The following is a 16,487-nucleotide window of genomic DNA, read 5'->3' as shown; positions in this document are numbered from 1 at the left end:
TGAAACGCGGAAGTCATGCTATGCATAGACTTTTCTTTGTTTAACTCTTTGGACCCGTTGGCGGGTTTTATGTTTTACGACATAGAAGAATTCCCTTAATGTTTATATGTATTTCTGTGACTCTTACCATCATGTGTGGTTTCATTTGAAAGCTAAGAGTCTCTAGTTTCTGGAGAAGTGCACTATTTCGGCATTTATCGTACATAAAATAATTTATTTAGGCTTAGATTCATCATATCCCCATGTCATAGCTCATTTAAAATCACGTTTGATCATGAATATGTTCAAATATGTTCAACATGCTCAAGGTATTTATCAAATGAAAGCTCTTATTCTACAAAATATAGATCTCCAGTTGGATTTATAGACTATTTACCACAGATCGTATGCAAGTCGAATTAATTATGATGTATGAAATTGATATTTGTAAACAAAAAACACATCCATCGAATATCTAAGCTAATAACTGCATCCCACCATTGCAAAAAATGGTTGGCTTACCAGAAAGCACAACATTTTCTGAAGCCTGAAGCTAGAAATCATGCATGCCAACTTTATACAAATCATATTATGCGATAGAAGTTTAGAAAAGAAAAAATATTTTTGTAATTATTTTAAAACAAGCATAAACACACTTCGCTATAGAGGCGGGATTCACATTCTGCAACATTTATTGATAATATTTTGCATTAATATGTAAATACGTGGAATAATCTAAAATAAAATTGACATACATTTACTTTTTTTCGATGTTCAATTTATAATTATCAATAATTATTTGTAAAAATAAAGTGAAGCTAAATTAGAAATGGAAATGATGCTTAACAAAAGTGAAAATTGGTTGAAACCATACACTATACAGGAAAAGGTGTTAAGTGCTCTTTCTCCAGAGAACCCTTTGATTAAAATTAATTTCCCCAGGGAAGACCGAGTCCATTTAAACCTCTCTATATGTCTGAAAGCCGATCAGTGTGCTTTGTGCAGGTAGGATGACAGGAGGACTACACTTAGATTCACGTGGACCCACACGATGGTGGGTGCTGATGTATGTTTCTTTTTCTGCTCTTACAAACATAGTTATTTGCAACAAACCGAACCAGTTCAAGATCACTGTTGGACTCCAAGCTCCACAGAACATTTCCTATCCGTTCAGTTTGCTCAGGTTGGGTTCTGCCATGCAGATAGCGATAGATAGGATCAACTCTAATCCAGCTCTCAGTGGAAATTTCACCTTTGATTTTGTGTACGTGGATACAGATTGTAATGCAAAGACTTCGCTCCGTCTGTTCATTGAACAAGTTATGAACCAAAATGTGACGGCGCTGTTTGGACCACCATGCCCTGAGGAGGCCGAGGTAAGTTAGTTATTATACTTTTAAAAAAAGAAAAAATGATGTACTTTAAAGTTTTTGTAAAGCTATTTGGAATTGTCGTGCATGTGGAAAAGCTCAATAAAATTCAAGTGGATTTAATAATATGCACAATTTTTATGGAAATGTGCATATAGGTATTTAATACAGCGAGGAGACAGACCACTAAGGTTACATCTAAAATGTATTTCACTACAGGTTACAAAATACTTTATTTAAAAAGTAATCTGTAAAGTATTTTGTTAGATTACACAAATTTTGTAACTTAATCTAAATACTTTAGAATACTTTGGAATACTAATAAGGTACATAAAACAAAAGGATCACCAAACGGAGGACTTGGCTTTCATTTTTGCTTATTTAAAAAAACATCAGTTTTACAGTTTTCCCTCATTGGACATTATATTCCACAATTCTAAAAAAAGAAGTCAGAATTATGAGTTATAAACTTGCAATAGTGAGAAAAAGTCAAAAATGAGAGACAAATAGTCCCAATTACCTAAAATAAACTCACAAACTATCACACTTATTCAGGACAGGACTATATAATATTAGCATGCAATTTCTGCGAACCAGATCACTCTTATTTTCTTAAAATTATTAAAATTTTGCATATTCGGCAAGGGGAATGAAATTTATGAGCATAACTGTAGTTTAAGATGCTTTTGCTGAGTCAGAGAATCACAGACTGCTGTTTACATGAATTGCCTGCTACAGTTAATATCAATGTTTAAATGAAATAAATGACAATAAAATTCCAAGTAATCCCCTTGGTAATTTTAAATACTTTTCGGATGTAACTGTAATTCGATTACCATCCATTTAAAAGTTACTGTAATGAAATACAGTTACTCAAATTTTGTATTTTATAATAAATTCCTTACATTAAATACATTTCTGGGTTTATTTTATTAACTTGTAGCAAAAGTTTTCATCAGCGATTTATTGTTAAAGTATTTTTTGAGTCTCTTTGTATGAAGGCCTTTATGGATTTTCTATAAAGCTAAAATGACTCAAACTGGCCATAGAAATACATTAAATACAATTACATGAAAGCATTTTAAGAAGGAAGAATAATGCAATTTTCTTTCATCTCATATCTCAACATAGGTCACTGGGCTCATAGCATCCACATGGAACATTCCGATGTTCGGCTTTGTTGGCCAGACACAGAAAATGGATAATATTCAGGTGTACGACACCTACATAAAAATAGTACCACCACTTAAACGGGTCGGAGAAATCCTGGTTAAAACACTGGAATTCTTTGGCTGGAAGTACATTGGCATGATCGGAGGGGGCACAGAAAAAAACACGTGGGACAATGTTGACGCTGTTTGGAAGAACGTGGAACAGCAGCTCAGAGCTAACGTAACCGTGACAGCTGCTATTAAGTTTGACACCAGTGACCCAGAACTGGCACGCATAAACTTACAACAGATTTCAAAGGTAGCAAGAGGTGAGCCATTAATGCTCCTTATCTTAATGTTCTTTTAATATCCGGATGGGGTTTACACGTCTGTCACCACAATTGCAAAATCACAAATGAATCTTGTCTTTGTTCCCTAATGCTCTGTTACTTATTAAGCCATTGATTGATCTAAGAAATTGAGTTTACCTGCAATAAACTATTATCTTGCATTGTTGTCTATCGTGTTTGACAAGGTCGTGTGTGTCTTTACATGTGTTACAGTGGTAGTTGTGCTGGCTAATGCTGGAGACTCCACTTCCCTGATGTTAGAAGCTCATAGACAGGGGCTGATGAATGGAGATTTTGTTTTCCTACTTGTTCAACAGTTTGAGGTCAGTGCCAAAGTGGTGAGTTACTGGTTAGCAAACAAAAAAAGCAGGTGACAAACTTAAACAATATAGAAATATTTAAAATGCCAAATAGGTTTTCTTGCTTGTTATAAAGCAAGCTTGAAATATTTAGATGTGTAAAGTTGGGGTCATAAATTCACAGACCTTCAGCTGATCCATTGCCCACTGGTCTTCAAAAATAAACCTCCAAGTTCTGCACGTCTTTTTCAACGTCTTGCATATTGGACCCATTTCCAACTGTAACTGTACGTTGTTGAGATCCATCTTTTTACATTAAGGATAATTAAGAAATGCAACTATTAGAAATATTCAAATATTCACTTCTCCAGAAGGAGATGTGATACATTTCAGAGCCAGGTCTATTTAAACTTATAACCCCACTTTATTTGTCAAAATGATGGTAGTGAAAATGTGTTTTTAATAAGAAAAATACAAAAAATGAATGTTCACAATATTTGTGTTATGTTGTAGAAACAATTTTTAAGGTACAGAAATAAGTTTATAAGCAATGAGGTACAGTATGAGAGGTAAAAGCGTAAATGGATAAAAGCGTCTGCTAAATGACTAAATGTAAATGTAAATGTAGGTCATGCTATATTTACTATATTCCTGCTACAGCATATTGTTCTAAAACAAACATTTATTTTGTCTTTAATTATGTGATTTTATCATTATACCATATTTATATTAGATTTGTAATATTAATTATAGGTTTTAAAATAATGTTATTATATATTGTATTTTTGCGGTTTCACATACAAAGCTTAAGTCTAGACCCCTAAAATGAACTAAAAATAACTTTTTACACATAACTCACATAACTTAAATATATCATTCGCCATTCTTTTCCTCAAAATGCACACCAGAAATGTTTTTTAACTAAGGTATTTCTATAAAAGCAACTTAAATATTCTATTTTAACTAAGACAGTCCAGGCTTAAGCTAAGTCTTGTCTGTGAAACTGGGCCTGAATTATATTAAAATTCTGATCAAATGTGCTGAATTCGCTTATTTTGACCATAAGAGTTTGCCTGCATTTAGTTCGCATTTATTAGTATTTATTAACGTCATTTTTTTTATCCACCGTTTAGGATAATCTGTGGAAATCTGATGTGGAACAAACAAATCAAACAATGCTGAAGGCTTTTGACATGGTGTTTGTAGTCGCTCAAAAGTCCTATGATGGCTATGACTATTATGACTTCTTCGAGCAGGCTTACGAGAGGTTAAAGGGAGCCCCATTTTTCAGTAACCTCTCCTCAGAAAAAGAGGTCAGCATAGTTTACTGAAAAAAAAACAATGTTTATTGATTTCATCAACTCGTCATTTGTCATTTATAATTGATTTTTAGGTAAGCTCCTACGCAGCTTATTTACACGACTCAGTGCTGCTGTATGCTATGGGTTTAAAAGAGGCATTTAAAACTGGTAAAGATATCCGGCACGGACGAGAGATTCTCCAGAATCTCAGAGATAGGACCAGAATCAAGTTCTATGGTATGCAGGTTTTATCATTTTATCATATTATTTTGCTAAACTATTTTAATTGATAAATAATAAATAAGAAAAATTACTTTTCTCAACAGGGGCTTCTGGTCTGGTTCACTTTGATGAATATGGAGAAAGGAATATGGACTATTCAGTATATGACCTGCAGAAAACTGAAGATTTCACCAAATTTGTCCCTATTTTAGACTTTGACAGTCAAGCAAAAATGATCAAGTAAAATATAACATACGTTAGCTTAGCATTACGGATACAGATAGTTTAACGCTTAAATAATATATTATATGTGTTATATATTAAATGCATTTTGTTTTGCAGACCCACATCAAGGTTTTCTAATCTCTACTGGCCAACTGGAAAACCTCCACTAGATAATCCAGCCTGTGGTTTTAATAATGAACTATGTGAATGGTTAGAAAATGGTAATTTCTATAATCTATGGTACATAATTATATTCAAAATTAAAGGTTCTATGTCCAAAGTCAGTTTTGTTATATGTACAACATACAATAAGAATGCTTCCCTACAGACTATAGACAAGACAGAATAGGCTACAATAGACATCATCATATACAAAAATAGCAAAACATTTTACCAAAATTATACGTACTAGACAATTAGACAATAGATGACATGACAATAATGTGACAAGGTGCAAAATTGACGTTATTGTATCATGATGCATACGAACGGCATTAATATGATCCATATAAACAATCATTTCACATTCTAAAAATATTATCCCTGTGTTTTGTGACTCTATTCTAGAGATACCTCTTGTAGTACTGTTGGTGGTTCTGCCAGTTTTCGGAATGCTGGCTGTAGTCTTGATCACTCTGCTGACCTTACAGAAAGTCCGCTTGCAAACCCGGCTGGAAGAGTCCAACTGGTGGCTCATCGACTACAGTGACATAACCATCCTCAGAGAGCCCAAAGTACGAAGACACACATCCACATTATACCCCCCAGACACATTCTGCGCCTGCAATAATGAAAAACTGTCAAAAGCCCTATAGAAATAAACGTAGACTTGTTTAACAGGGAACGCAAACACTGTCTGTTAACACAACACCAAGCAAATGTGGCAGTGGAGGATCTCAGTCCATCCTCTCCTCAAACAGTTGCAGTTTCAGAGGACGTGGAAAAGAAGCCATCTACACCACAATCGGCCTCTTTCAGGTACATCACGGTGTACATCATATGTTAATGGAGTACCTTACCAAAACATAAACTGAAAGATCACAATGCATAAATGACTGAATCCAATTTGGTCTTTGTGCTGGTGTTGCAGGGGAACGAGGTGGGCATAAAATACTTGAAAAATCAAATCCTCACCAACGTCAAGAAACCGTCTGTTATTGCAGAGTTTAACACGGTAATATTCAGAGTTCATCCGTGTGGCAATCACCTTTTGGGGATTTCCACATTATGTCAAAGATTTAAAAGCATCAGTGTATTTATTTCGCAGTTAAGAGAATTGAAACATGAGAACCTGTTCCAGTTCTTCGGTGTGTGTATTGAGCCACCAAACGTCTGCATTGTCATGCAGTACTGCAAGAAAGGAAGTCTGAAGGTAAATAATTATTTATAATTTACTTAGTATTATTTCATTGGGATCAGTTCTGAAACTGAGCTGAACGGGTAAAGCATGGCGCTGCTCTAGCAAAGCCAAGATGCACCGCATAGTTAGTTGTTTGAATAAATGCATATGTCATAAGTTAATGATCTGGTCCTCACTATGTCTGTTTTTCTCATTTAAAAACATCAGGATGTTCTCGGGAACAGCGAGATTGAACTGGACTCGATGTTCAAAATATCCTTTGCCTATGATATTGTTAATGTAAGTATGTTGTTTAATTTGTAACGCTGTCCATTTTCACAGTATATGTTCTACATACAGCTTAAGTTGTAAAAGAAAACTTTTTTAAAATCAGTTCTTATACATTTCCGATCCCAGTAATTCATACCTTTCCAGTGTTTGTTGACTTGAAGTAAACATCAGGAGTGAACAGCAATGTAAAGATCCATACATGTTGTCTTAAAAACACACTCTTCTTAAATCATTAGTATTGTGTTGATTAAAAGGTTTTATTTGTAGTATTGCACGTCTGCAAAAAACACTGCATCATTATTGTTATTTCGACTGCTTTTCCTGTTTTTCATTTCAGCGAATATTTGCAATAAGAACATGCATTTTGTTTGAAATTGATAGAAACATTGTTGGCACTTCACAGAATGAAACGAAAATTATAATTTTACTTTAATGTATATTTATGAATGGTTTGGGCACAGCTTTAACATTGTAAATGATTGTTTTGTATGCGTCTTCTGCAGGGAATGGAGTACATACACAAAAGCAGTCTAAAGTCTCACGGAAATCTGAAGCCCAGTACGTGTCTGGTGGACAGCAGGTTGCAGATCAAGCTGTCCGGCTTTGGTCTGTGGGAATTTAAACATGGATCCAAATACAGATTAATCCCGCTTGAGAATCCAAAATATGAAGAGATGTACTGGACTGCACCAGAGTTTTTGAAAGAGCTTTATTACCCGTTCAATGGCACGCAGAAAGGAGACGTATTTAGCTTTGCAATAATAATGCGAGAGCTAATGTATAGTACAGAGGTCAGCCCGTACCACGACATTCATCTTGAACCAAAAGGTAAGACTTGTATCGGTCTAATGTCTTGGCTGTTCTATTGACATACAGTGGGGCCAACAAACGAATGCTTTTATTTTGCATTTTTCTAATTTAATACTTGCAAAATAGATTGCCAACATAGCAATGTAATTCAACTCTCAGAATATTCTTAGTAGTTTCCTTAAAATATTTTTTCAATAAAACTTTCGATGTACTTTATATGCAGATTTGAACACTATTTTGAGTCCCATATTCTTAATGTGGACTCAGAACTTGAATCCCACTTCAATATAGCAATATCGCAAACCCAGAAGCTGTAAAATTTCTTTTTATTTCTAGTTTTACACTTATTATTTAACTTGACTGTATTATATTCAATAGAGATTATCAAGCAGTTAAGAACCCCTATTTCCGAGGAGCCCCTCAGACCTACCCTGTCTGCTGAATTCTGTGATGAACGCCTGATCCCTCTGCTAAAGGCCTGCTGGAGTGAGAACCCAGAACAGAGACCCCCGTTTACCAATATCAGAGGACGCCTGCGTAAGGCCATCCCTGAAAGGTATAAACTCAAGGCAATACATTTCCTATCTGTGTCCAGTGATCTTAATATTCATAAATGCATTCCACTTTCATTTACATTGGATTGTTTTATCTATGTTCCAGTCATGCCAACATCCTGGACAACATGGTTAGCAAACTGGAGAAATATGCCAATCATCTGGAAGAGGTAGTGGAGGAGAGAACCGATCAGCTCACGGCAGAAAAAAGCAGAGCTGATAAGCTTCTCTCTAGCATGCTGCCCAGGTCAACAAAAAACAAACACTGACTGAATAGTGCTGTTATTTTTAGCCTGGAGCATAAAACATTTGAAAACAAGTTTTTTCTTTAGTTTTATTTATTGATTCATTTGGAAATTTTGTTCTTACAGGTATATTGCAGAGCAGCTAATGGCCGGAAAATCAGTGGAACCTAAAAGTTATGACATGGTGTCCATCTTTTTCTCTGACATTGTGGGTTTTACCACCATGTGCTCCATCAGCTCAGCTCTGGAGGTGGTCACACTGCTCAATGACCTGTATAGCCTGTTTGATGAGATCATCCAGCTGTATGATGTCTATAAGGTACATGGAGCAAAATTGACCATCGGGTGGGTATGGATGTCAATAAAAATTGCAAAATTAAACATTCTGTCATCATTCAGTCACACTTTCTTCTGTAGAACACAAAAGAGATATATTGAGAAATGACACATTGGTTTTGTGTCAATACATGGATGTCAATAGGTGTTGTTTGCATCCTAGAGTTCTTTCAAATGGCTTCTTTTGTGTTGTGTATAAAAAAGGAGGTTGGGAATGACGTGAGGGTAAGAAAAGGATGACAGAATTTTTATTTTTGTGTGAACGATCCCTTTAAATACACAGCATGGGAAGGTTTGCAGTGTGATTTAAAATATGGCGTATAAAAATATAAATAACTTTTTTCACATTTTGAATTGAAATTTTACTGGTAGGTGGAGACGATAGGAGATGCATATATGGTAGCCGGTGGGCTGCCAATCCCTAATAATACCCACGCTGACGAGATCTCTACTATGGCCCTCCACTTCCTCTCTGCCATCCAAAGGTTCAGAATCAGGCATTTGCCTAATGAGAAACTGGCACTACGGATTGGGATCAATTCTGGTACGCAAGTATATATTATAGTCGTATATACTGTATTGGGATTTGTACAAAAGGTAGTCATTTTCTGTTCTTTTCAGGTCCAGTGGTTGCTGGAGTTGTGGGTAGTACGATGCCCCGCTACTGTTTGTTTGGGGATACAGTGAACACAGCTTCCAGAATGGAAAGCAACAGTCTTCGTAAGGATGTTTAAAAAAATTTATAACAGTAGCCGGTTGACTGAAACTGTATTTACAAAAAACCTTTTTGTTCAAATGTATTTTTAGCACTGAGAATCCACATCTCTCAAAGCACTGCTGATATTCTCCTTAAAACTGGAAACTTCGAACTGGAAGAGAGAGGCGATATCGAGATCAAGGTTTAACAATGCTGCTTTTTTGTTTGTTTTTAAGTGGCCCCGCGAAGCATTTAGACACTCGGACCTTTACATCATATAACCTAGAGTTTTTTTCAAAGACATATGAAAATACCTTCTGCAAAATAACTCACATAAGTTTGTTTGGTTTGTCATGAGAAATCAGAGCAAATGCTGCCAAATTTGATATTTTCTACATTTTGAGAATCAACATATCCAAATATTATTTGGGGCCCATTACTACACAAACATATCAATTGTAATGCAAAGTCTGTGCTTCTAATCATATCTGGGTTTTTTAGGGAAAAGGAACTCAGAAGACTTTCTGGTTGAAAAACAAAACAGGATGTACGTTTCTTCCTACTGACCAGGAATGTGATTCAAGTACTAAATCAGCATCAGATGTAAGTATTCAGCCATCATCAACCTTATTCAGAAACAACAATCCTATAATGAGACCTGACATATGCTGTATGTGGACAGTGTTGTCCTATTACGTCCAAACAGGAGAAAACCAAAGTCGCCTCAACAAGGGATACAGAGAATAAAGAGAGAAGAACAGTCCGGAGCCCAGGGGTTGCTAAAATGTCAGAAATGCACACGCTTACTGTACCTGAAATCTAGTCTCACCTCAATTTATATGTATTTAGATATCAGATAAGCAGGTACAACAATTACAACAAGGTCAAGACTTAGTCTTTTAAAAATGTTTACACATACAAATCAAAATTAAAACAAGCATAAGTGTTCATGTTTAGGGAACAGTCCAACCGAAAATGACAATTCTGGTGAACACAGTGAAAGATATTTGTGTTCAAAAGAACAAAGACATTTATAAAGCAATTTTTCCTACTTTTGGAAGTCAATGGTGGCCAAGAACTGTTTGGTTACAATCGTTCTTCCAAACATCTTTCTCTGTGTCCATCAGAACAAATACATTTATACATATTTGCATCAAATCGAGGGTGAGTAAAGCTAAAATGTAACAATTTATACTAAATGCTTTAGAGATTATTTTCTGCATCTACAGTACAATATTCACGTAAGGAAAACTAAACACAAGTAGAAACGGTAAAAAAGCGTGTGAAGGCATATGTCGATACACTCCCTGAGACACACATACGGTATAGATGCTGTGTGCGGGTGTATGTGTGTCTATATTTAGGTATTTGTATGTAATTGTATGAGTGCAAAGGTGTGTTTCATTGCATTTTGAGGTGACCCGCATTTGACCTCGTTACAAACTGAAGTACCCTAAAAACTCATTTAATACAAGTATGGACAGCAGACACACAAATGGGCCTGAAAAACAGAGGAGTGAGAAAACGAAACTTAAGTATCACAAAACAGAAGTCACTTTAAATAGATAAAACTAATAAAGAAACATATTTTAACACAAATGTATATCTTATTATCAGCTCTAAGCCGCTATAATGTTGTGGCTTGCATAACAGTGATCTATCAGTACATGACAATTTTACAGCATAACAACATTCACAGTAAAGACTAACCTGCAAAATTCATGTAACTCGCGGAGTGTTGTGCTGTAAACATAGACTTAATGTGTTATCAAGTTATACACAAATGTCAATTATACATCTTGAATCACACAGAGGTCAAAATGCTAAATACCTCTGACTTGAAACTGTGTGGTCAAGATGCCTCCATTTGGATCAGGTTCGAATTCTGTACTCCTCGATGTGCATGGAGTCTTGGATCGAGTTGAAAAGAGTCTCAGTGGTGGCCAGAAATGTATTTAAAACAGCAATATTACATTGATACTTACCGGCTGACAGAACAGCTTTTCTCCGTCGCAAACTTGCACCTCACAGTGTAGCCACACGGTGGACACTTTCTCCAGCCGCTGGAAGCGGAACGAGTTAAACTTGAACATGGACCTGCTGTCTTTGGCATTTTCAAATATGGTGACTGTGTTGTCTAAAGAGCAACTGTGCAACAGATATACAAACAGAGCAAATATACTGAGCAGTATTGAACCACATTCTGACTGTTCTGTTTTAAAACAAAATGAACTGAAGCCGATGTCTGTAGGTACCTGTTCAGAATTAAAGTCCATCTTTTCCTGTCTGTTGAATAAGGTGTGGGGGTTGCCCAGCAATTTGATATCACTACTTTGAACCTATTGACAATAAAGAGAGTCTTTTACATTGGCTGTGTGAATCTGCACATTTCTAAAATCTCGATTTGTTTCTTTTGAGGGATTCACCTGTTACTCAGTCCTTTGGCTTCGATGCCAATGAATACCTCAGATCCGATCTCTGATGTGTCGATTATATACGGGGCATCTTTTGCATACAGGAACTTTGAGTTCTAAAGACACAAAGATGAGTTCAAAGTTAACTGCAGCTCTGTATTGCAGCTAGCAAGTTTGCTACACATCTACAATTTAGGATTTACGTACACTCATATAATTCAAAGCCTGTATGATTATTTTTTGATTCTGCAGAACACAAAATATATTTTCAAGAATTTTGATGACTAAATAACATTGGCCCCCACTGACTTTCATTTTATAGACAAAATCTAATTTCTCAAGTATGTTGTTCCCTGTTCCACAGAAGAAATAAAGTCATACTTGTTTGGAATGACATGATGGTAAATAAATATTGACAAAATGTTCAATTTTGGGTGAACTATACCTTTAAAATAATGATTTTTTTCTAAATGATTTTTCATGAAGAATATTTATATTTTATATCATATTTTTTCATCAACTTACTAGAAGCTGATTAAAATTTTGCTGACAAATAGTTTACGTTACTAATGTCCATCCAATGGAAAATTCAACATTAATTGTGCATTTTACCTGACAACGTCTTCTCAAGTTGAATGTATTGAGAAAATCACAATAATACCATCGATTCATGCTTGTCCTATATAAAGCATGCAAGCATACATTTTCAAAAAGCAAATAAATCCATTCAAGTGTGTCCAAACTTATGAGAAGAAATCACTGTTGTAATACAGCATAATGTTTTGCACTACAAAACAAAAACATCAAACGTTCACTTTTTAAACCATCAAATGTTTACGGTCACTTTTGTACACTCACTGAAGCCTTCAACAGACACTATGAAGCAAAGCTGTGGTACTCACTGTGAACACGTTCATAGACAACTGAGACTTAAATGACCCTAAACTTCCATTGTTGACATAAACTGTTGCAACTCTGGAAGAAGCAGAGGGTTTAGTAAAGACGCTGCAAGTCAACGGTCAGAATGCACGTTCACAAGATCTACTCCTATAGCATATGCCATCAGCAGAACAAGGGTGTACCTTTGGCTGAACACGGCATTGTTGACCAGATAAGCCGCTTTGTAGGTGCAACTGAAGGTGTAGTTTACGGGCTGGTTCCGGACGGTGAGGGATGAATCGTTGGATACTATTGAGTTGTAGAAGATGTACCGGGGGTCTTTGCCTCCTACATACTAATAGAAATATTGAAACAGATCAATTGTATTTTAGACACTCTGTTTAGAAGTGTGAAGCTATTGTTAAATTGGGCTCGTAGTATATCAAACAAATAAAAAGTGTCTCACCTCAGACAGTGTGCCGCAGTAAGAGTGATTCTTTGGTGTGAGATCTGGTATAGTGAAACGAAAAAAACCCGGAGTGTTAATTCCAGTATAGCACACGCCGCCCAGAGACAGCTGGCTGATTTCCCATCCGTACGGACACTCCGGCACGTTTGCAATGATGGCATTGGGAAAACATGACACCATCACATAATCTGAAACGGATAACAAATCGGTTCTGTCAGGATAATCCTCAAGCCAAAACCCAAATACACAGCCCTATAACCCACAATGAGAGGAATGTTAGAAATGTTATGCATATGTCACTTGACCTGCTTTTTGAGGTGCACAAGCCCATGCCATAGGTAGAAGAGCGAAGAGAAAACCAACAGCTGCCATTTTATTGCACTGAACAGAAAGAATGTAAAACATTTACTTAAATAGTTTATCAGTTGTGCATTGCATTTGCCTTATTTATGCATGCCCTGTTCACACATGGACTGGATTGTCGTTGATCTATAAAAAATTATTCATTCATTATTTCAAAGTCAGCAATTTCATATCAAATGAGTCAGAATGAATGTTTAGACATTACCAGTTTGAGTCCCTGGAGAAGGGTTGAGTTCAAGTTTTGTTTTATTCAGAGGGATTGCATGGTTCCTTTACGGTTCTTCTGCAAGTAAATGGTGAAAACCCCTTAGAAGTTCATTTAAGTCGGCACATGAGCTGCTTTATAGATCAACAGGTAGACGCTAACCCCCCTCGGTTTTTGGTCAGCCAGTCTGGTGAGACCTTCTCAGTGATAGCATTGTAAATGACAGCACAAAAGCTCTCTGTGCCTGCCAGACATTGACTTTTAAATGACTGGTCTCTCAAGGGGAGAACCATTTTCTCAGCTTTTGACAACATTCTTATTTCTTTTAATACGTTTTCTTTTCAGCCTTGCAAAACTAATGTTAAAACTGACAGCCGATGCTCCAGTTACTTATACAGTATGATCAAAAATAGTGTTTTCGTTCTTGGATGTAAAGTTAAGCTAAGAGATTTCAGGAAGAAAGATAGTGTTGGGATGTTTCAAAATGAGCTTTCTATTTAAAAGTTATGTAATACCTCGCTGTCTCTGCCAGCCCGATCTATGCCAGACTGCCTCTTATAAAGGCACAGAGTCATTAAGGTTGGTCTCATTCACCTTAGCCAAAACAGACCAAAGTCATTTCCATAAGCTAAAAGAACAGTAATGGGCATTATTTAGATGGCAAGGTTCCAAATGTCTTTTACGGATAGATGCCATGTCTTCTGCAATACAGGCAAATGTGAAAGAATTGGTGAAGCATAATGGCATGGACAATCCCCAACCTGTTTCTCAAAGTTACGGTGCAATGTAGGTCTTCCAGGAACCACAGGAGTCAAGCTGATAATGATTCTCAGTGGGAAAGCAATATACTGAAGTCATCACCTGTGAACCGACACACGGTACCAAATCCCCACAACATCACACAGGAGAGAAAGCACACAAAGACCAAGATTCTTGTGATGAAATGTTCAAATGGGAATGTATAGATCAAGATGGGCCCCTGGATAAGGTAAGGAGACTGCATGGGGACAAAAACGCAAAATCGGATAGTCAAAGGATGTCCCATTCACAAATATAGTGTTTCGGTCTCTAAGGAAAGCAGGGCACTTAGAGAAGCTCCATTTATCCTCAGACAGTGTGTCTCCCTAGTCTAAGGACAGAGGAATATCTTTATTTACTCTTTCTTTGAGTGTATGAATCACGAATTAGAGGTCAGCCGGTTCAGTTTGATCCAACACAATTAGGAAAATGAGCCCTTGTGAACAGATGTGTTCCAAGTCCCATGCATTATGCTTATTTATATATCATAAACAAAAAATGGCCAGAATCACACCATTCAACACATTTTTAAGTAGTTAATGCCACAGAAAATATTCAACTTAAAGCAATAAGTTTAACCTTCCAAATTAAACAAGAGATTTTGAAAAATGTTGGTAATAGAAAACTGCCAACATTCTTCAAAGTATCTTCTTTTGCGTTTTGCAGAAAAAAGAAATCACACAGGTTTAAAATGACAACAGGGTGAGTAAATGATGATAGAATTTTAAAGGTGAACTATCCCTTTAATACAATAACCACACCCAACCAAAACATTTTATATTTGTGGATACCAGAAGACAAATCTTTATTCACAAAACTTTGCAGTAACGCTCTACATATTAAAATTGGTAAATGTGACGAAATACAGTGTTTAGTCATTATTGTAAGCTAAACAAAATCTGCAAACCTATATGAAAACTACATTGAGCATTAAACATAAACCATTCCTTTTACAGAGATGTGCAATGCAGGTTATGTGACCCCGATACGGGGTCTTTTCCAGTGACAGTTCACACATTATCAAAACATATAGGCCTACGGACAAATCTGTTACAAGCGCTGCTGTAAACTGATCAGATGCAGATAAAAAGGTACAGATATCCCACGTGATAAAATGATAGAACAGCAAAAGCTACTTTCTTTCTACTCATCAGCATGAGAATGGAAGAGACCACTGGGATACGTTCGAGTGCAATGCCTGAGAGAAAACTATGGCAGATGCAAATGAACTCTGAGGCCTGGAGCTCATGGGAAAGCTAGTGTTACAGGAGACTGTCGAGGGCCCGCCGTGTGTTTCATCACTGTGTTTGTTATGTAATATCAGACCAGAATGCAAGCAAAGGGATGTAAAACATTTAAAATGTTCCCTGTTTTTGTCTTTAATGGCAGAGTGTCCAATTAAACTCTGTGTTTTCTGTGCAAAACATAAAAGGTCAAAAAAAATTATTATTAAAACAATTTAGGTTAAATGTTGTATTTTAAAGATCTTACATTTTAAGGAAGTAAAGTGTGTACTACGGTGGCATCAAAGCCGAAGTCTTCAAGGCAACTATTGCTGCATACATTCTGTGGTTAACATGTCTAGTCTAGACCACAGCAACAAAAAAAGAAAAGCAACTTGTTTACTCTTGCCTGCTAAATGACTAAATGTAATGTAAATGTAAACTTTATAAAGAACTAGAATGTTTAGATGTAGATAATTTGAGTGGTGCATTCCTGTGCCAAACTCATCGTAACCAAACACTGGTTGCAAATGTTTACCAAGTGTTTATGCAGATAGTCTGCACAATATACAACATAGTTTGCACTACTTAGTGGCTGTCCTGCATCATCAATAAACAAACTACAGTTAGTTCAGAATACAGCTGCCAGAGTTCTTACCAGGTCCAGAAAATACGATCACATAACCCCAATTTTATCAACCCTTCACTGGCTACCCATTAAGTATCGTATTGACTTTAAAGTTCTTTTAATCACTTATAAAGCCTTAAACGGTTTAGCCCCTACCTACCTAACAGAGCATCTATCACACTACAAGCCATCACACTCTCTAAGATCTCAAAACTCAGGACTTTTGTTAACACCTAGAATAGTGGTCTCCAACGTGGTCACCTGGTAGCCCACATGAACTCTGTAAGGTGCCCGCTAAACACAGGGCTCACCAATAATAAATCTGTGACTACATCTTAT

At 36.3% G+C, this 16,487-nt stretch overlaps 2 protein-coding genes across 2 annotated transcripts; one reads left to right on the top strand and one right to left on the bottom strand.

Annotated features, from left to right (window-relative positions):
* Positions 1-989: 989 nt before the first annotated feature.
* Positions 990-9,916, top strand: gucy2g (guanylate cyclase 2g; the record flags this gene model as incomplete). The annotated part of the gene is made up of 21 exons (XM_079476899.1): positions 990-1,355; positions 2,481-2,829; positions 3,064-3,188; positions 4,283-4,462; positions 4,543-4,687; positions 4,777-4,912; positions 5,015-5,118; positions 5,465-5,631; positions 5,738-5,875; positions 5,988-6,071; positions 6,165-6,269; positions 6,465-6,536; positions 7,031-7,355; positions 7,716-7,893; positions 7,998-8,138; positions 8,263-8,455; positions 8,845-9,016; positions 9,094-9,192; positions 9,280-9,371; positions 9,671-9,752; positions 9,852-9,916. 21 exons carry the CDS (start codon positions 990-992, stop codon positions 9,914-9,916), a joined length of 3,318 nt encoding a protein of 1,105 aa, XP_079333025.1.
* Positions 9,917-9,974: 58 nt separating this feature from the next.
* On the bottom strand, positions 9,975-13,303 carry tectb (tectorin beta; the record flags this gene model as incomplete). Its single annotated transcript, XM_079475982.1, has 10 exons — positions 9,975-10,670; positions 10,880-10,912; positions 11,001-11,079; positions 11,155-11,317; positions 11,425-11,508; positions 11,596-11,699; positions 12,486-12,558; positions 12,666-12,817; positions 12,929-13,119; positions 13,237-13,303. The coding sequence occupies 10 exons, from the start codon at positions 13,301-13,303 to the stop codon at positions 10,606-10,608; spliced, it is 1,011 nt and encodes a 336-aa protein (XP_079332108.1). The 3' UTR covers positions 9,975-10,605.
* Between the last annotated feature and the right edge of the window lie 3,184 nt (positions 13,304-16,487).

This window comes from Barbatula barbatula (assembly GCF_947034865.1).
Source record: "Barbatula barbatula genome assembly, chromosome: 16".
NCBI classification, from domain to species: domain Eukaryota; kingdom Metazoa; phylum Chordata; class Actinopteri; order Cypriniformes; family Nemacheilidae; genus Barbatula; species Barbatula barbatula.
This window is presented reverse-complemented; position numbering and strand designations above follow the sequence as displayed.